At 35.4% G+C, this 4,678-nt stretch overlaps 1 protein-coding gene across 1 annotated transcript; it reads left to right on the top strand.

Moving 5' to 3' along the window:
• The first annotated feature begins 279 nt into the window (after nucleotides 1-279).
• LOC105120155 (plant intracellular Ras-group-related LRR protein 3-like) lies at nucleotides 280-3,184 on the top strand. Its single transcript, XM_011018347.1, has 3 exons — nucleotides 280-972; nucleotides 1,978-2,144; nucleotides 2,283-3,184. The coding sequence occupies exons 1-3, from the start codon at nucleotides 412-414 to the stop codon at nucleotides 2,923-2,925; spliced, it is 1,371 nt and encodes a 456-aa protein (XP_011016649.1). The 5' UTR covers nucleotides 280-411; the 3' UTR covers nucleotides 2,926-3,184.
• The last annotated feature ends 1,494 nt before the right edge of the window (nucleotides 3,185-4,678 follow it).

The following is a 4,678-nucleotide window of genomic DNA, read 5'->3' as shown; positions in this document are numbered from 1 at the left end:
ACTTGGGATCAAGGGGTTTGCTCCCTCTGTGATTTTAGGTTCGAGTCCTTGGTTGCTCATATGATGGCTACTGGAGGCTTACATGGTCATTAACTTCAGGGCCCGTGAGATTAGTCGTGGTACGCGCAAGCTGGCCCGGACACCCACGTTAATATAAAAATAATGTAATTTTCTTACCTGATGCATATCAGCAGCCAGTAACAACTAATTGAAGAAGAGCTCAGTCAAACGGTCAATTCTCATACATTTCTACGTGGCATTTATCAAGCTCCTGAATGAAAAATCCGTCAAACGTCAACCATAGTGACGGTCAACCTCGGAAAAACCCACAGTTCGCTCCTTGATCATCCTCTTCAACGACTTCTACTACTCCATCATCAACCATCTCTCTCTGTTTCGATCTGAAAAGAAATGGAAATGGATTCCATTTCCAAGAAAAACGATGATTTCCCAATTCTTTCCTATCTTCTATCCCAAACTGATCCCAACTCTCAACAGTTTGATCAAAACCTGTCAGCCCAATTTCCCTATTTGAACTACCCGAAGGTCCTCTCCTCGCTGACCCAAGCCATCCCCTCCTCCGCCACCAATATCTTCCTCATCCTCGAATCTCTCGGTCCTCGACCCAACCCAGACGTTGTCTCCATGGCCCGATCCAACTTGATGCAAGAACCAGGTAAAACGGAGATATACAAGGCAGTGTTGAAGTTGGAGGAGATGCATGAGGAATATGAGAGGCAGTTAAAGGAAGTAGAAGAGATGCTTGTTGGTGTTTATAGGGATGTTGTTGTAAGAGAGATAGAGACCGGTGAGCAAGTTGATGAGGAGGTTGTTGCTATACTTAGAGAAGCAGAGAGTGGTGGGGCTGTGGAACGAGTGAATCTTTCTGCGCGTCAGTTGAGGTTGATTCCTGAATCCATTGGCAGACTTCATGGCTTGCTTGTGCTCAATCTCTCGCAAAATCAGTTAGAGGTATCATAATTTTCTACCGTTTCTTTTCTTTTTAATGTTTTGTTATGGGGAAAGTGGTAGTGTATTATTTGTTTTAGTTCACTGGTATACATATTTGCTTTTAGATGACTTTGCTTGTGATATTTTCTAGCACCTGCTAAAGTAATCACTCTTTGCCATTCATATACTCATCTCTGCTAAAACCTAAATGAGTTGGTCAGCAACAACTTTACTGCTTCACTGTTCGTACGCGTCTAAAACTTTTACCCACCAATCTAAGGTAAGGTGTGATAATTTTAGTCTGCTGATTATCCATGAGCAAGCTGGCATCAAGTAGTGGTTTGCTCTTGATTTAATCAGCAAAAAGTTTCAAGCTGCAATCCCGATCAGGGAACAAGTATATATTCTGATGTTTTCTTCCATTTAATCAGCTAATATGTTTGGTGTGTTAACAAAATAATGGGTCAAATATTGCCCATGTCTATTGCATAAAATTTGCGTGTGGGAAAAAAAAAAGAAGATGAATGGAAAGAAAGAAAGGTTATAGAGGAGTGTCTTGTATCCCTTACCAGCTAAATATCCAAGGCTCAGTTTAGGCTTTAATCGTAGGCTAGAGCTTTCAAGTACACAAGACATCCCTAAAAGTATTTTAAATCTTCACCCTTGCTGTGTAAAAGTTTGCTTTGTTTTTGCTAGTCGTGATGGGCTTTTGGGTCTAAATATAATATGGTGGTTTACTATGCTAAGGTGGAGGTTGGTGTTTAGCATGCTCAAATTACAAGCTTAGACAATTCATATAGGTTGATTTAGCTATTCGTCCATGAACTGTTATTGTTCACAAGAACTTGTATTGATTCATGCAGTCACAGTAACCCTGAAAAGATTCACAAGTTTTTTTTGTGTCCTAGATGACTTTGAATGGTGAAGATTTTTGTTATTGATGCAACTAGTGGACATTATTTTTGTTGATTAGAATATGGTGTTTGAGTTTTTCTTGATATATGGTTCATTTGTTTGGGGAAACAGGTCCTTCCTGATTCTATCGCGGGACTTGAGAAACTTGTGGAGCTTGATGTGTCTTCCAATCTTTTAGTTTTCCTGCCAGATTCAATTGGATTGTTGCGAAATCTTAAGATCCTAAATGTGTCAGCAAATAAGTTGAAGGCCCTCCCTGATAGCATTGCTCTTTCCAGGTAATCCTCATTTTCTGTGTTCTCTTCCCAGTTCATCTTTCAAATCACCGTTTTTGGTAGATTGTTTCTTAACTTCCATTTTTTTCTGCGCTTTTCATTTGGTCTGCTGTTGAAAACTAGATTTGTCTTTTGTTGTAGTTCACTGGTGGAGATAGATGCAAGCTTTAACAACTTGCTATCTTTGCCGGCAAATATTGGATATGGACTGGTGAATCTTGAAAGGCTTTCAGTTCAGTTGAATAAGATCCGTCTTCTTCCAACTTCTATTTGTGAAATGAAGTCTTTGAGATTTTTGGATGTTCATTTCAATCAGCTGCGAGGCCTGCCACGAGCAATAGGGAGATTAAAAAATTTAGAGGTCCTGAATCTGAGCAGTAATTTCAGTGACTTGGAAGAACTTCCTGAAGAAATTGGTGATTTAATTAACCTCAGGGAGCTCGATCTCAGCAACAACCAAATCCGAGCTCTTCCTGACAGGTTTGCCAGGCTAGAAAATCTAACCAAGCTCAACTTGAATGAAAATCCACTGTTAGTTCCGCCAAAAGAGATAGTGAGCAAGGGGATTCAAGCTATAAGGGAATTTATGGCAAAGAGGTGGCTGGATATGGTAGAGGAAAAGCAGAGGAACATGGTCGAGGCAAACCAGCAAGCAGCGCAGAGTGGGTGGCTGGGATGGGGCTCCTCCGTGGTTAGTAACTTCGTTTCCGGGGTTTCTCAAAGTGTTTCAGGTTATCTAGGAGAAAAATCTCCAAAAGATCCTTATCTGGACCAACTGCTCTGAAATGGTCTGTTCTTTGAGCTTCTGGTTTCTGCAAATTCTGTGTGATTACTTTTATAGTAAACAAACAGACAGTCGATGAGATAGCTCTTTGGTCTCTCTATGCTTGTGATTCTCTTGAACTATAAATCGAGGTTGAGTATGTAAAACATTATCAATACGTGCTTAGAGGAGTGTAATGGCACGATGGTACAATTGTCCTTTTGTTTTTCTGTACAATTATTATAAGTGAAACCAAAATCTACATCTTTTATCTTACTTATATAACATAATTAAAATGAATTTACACTCTTTATTTTATATAGGTTAAATAATTAATAATAATTAGATAAAATTTAAGTTAACAATTTTAAGAATATAAACAATTTTAAAAATATGCTTAAATTAAATTGCTAAATCTAGAATTATGTATAAAATTGGTTGATTATTTGGGGTAACCAAATGATTTGGTCAACTGCTTATTAATTAGTAATGAATACATGTTAATTTAATAGAAATCGATTGACTAACTGACTTGATCAATATAAACCAATAGTATAAACCAATCGACCATTTTAGCTATTAGTGAGAATATCACAATTATAAACAACTAGTTTTTTCTTAGAAACACATATAGCTAGTCTAATTGCAAAATTAGCAAGAGAATCTAAATATATATGATATATGATTAATACTTAAGAGTATATTTTTATTAAGGTTATATATCATTATTTTGCACTTGAAATATTAATAACTCCTTAACTAAACTATATATTATAATAACAAGTCTGATATCATAAGATACCTTTAATTTATAGTAAATGTTCATCCTAAATGCAAGCTTATCACGTAAATAAAAGAATCGATTGATGAGTTGAAGTATTGAAATTGAAAGGACAAAGAGAAGAGAAGCTTAGAAAAGAGATGCTAGTACAGTTCAAACTAGAATACTGTTTGGTAATTAGGTTATATCTGGAGCTATAGATCTCAAATTTAGATTTGCTTTATATGAATGGAAAGCTAAGATATAGGCCTAAAGCTTTCATACGAAAGTCAAGACTTAATTCTGCTGTTTGGAAGTCTAAATCTTAGCAACAACATATAAGTCCGAATCTGTCATGCAGCCAAGACAATGTTCAGTGTTTAGCCCATATCTTAAGTTCTAAAAATCCAAATAACCTCAATTTTTTTCTTGAAAAGATGAGATAATTTTCTAAAACTTTCATGTGAAAATTTGGTTCAAATTTTAACATTATCAATGACGTTTTATTCAAACAAAAATATAAGGATTGTCACGAAGTCAAGATATGACCACTCACTAAACAATTAGTCATCAAATCAATAGTTTCAAATTTTAGCCTATAAAAGGAGGCATTTGTCATGCATTTAGGCATCTTGGTTTTCAAATTAAGATCATGCTCTTGCTTTCTCTCTTTTCATTTTCTTTTCTTTACTTAATTAACTTTTATCTCATTTATGTTCTTATCTTGTTTATTTATATTTTATTTTTTCATTATATTTAGCCTAATTTATTATATCAAGGTGAAAATGTTACACTAATTATGTAAGAATAAGTATAGTGTAAACTTAACATGGACATTAATGTTTGATACTAACATGTTTTGTATTTGTTATCTTGTTTACTCTTAATACTTTACTTGTTAAATGGTTAATCTAGATTTATTTTGTATAACACTTAGTATAACAAATACTTGACACTTTCATAACCTAACCGTATGGTGTAATCGACACTTGTGCTATGAAAGAAACTTGATTT

Source organism: Populus euphratica, unplaced genomic scaffold, assembly GCF_000495115.2.
Source record: "Populus euphratica unplaced genomic scaffold, PopEup_1.0 scaffold5155.1, whole genome shotgun sequence".
Taxonomy (NCBI): Eukaryota; Viridiplantae; Streptophyta; class Magnoliopsida; order Malpighiales; family Salicaceae; genus Populus; species Populus euphratica.
This window is presented reverse-complemented; position numbering and strand designations above follow the sequence as displayed.

Coding starts and splice junctions, on each gene's coding strand:
- LOC105120155 (XM_011018347.1), top strand. CDS start 412: ATGGAAATGGATTCCATTTCCAAGAAAAACGATGATTTCCCAATTCTT. Junction 973..1,977: donor TCTCGCAAAATCAGTTAGAG/GTATCATAATTT, acceptor TTGGGGAAACAG/GTCCTTCCTGATTCTATCGC. Junction 2,145..2,282: donor GATAGCATTGCTCTTTCCAG/GTAATCCTCATT, acceptor CTTTTGTTGTAG/TTCACTGGTGGAGATAGATG.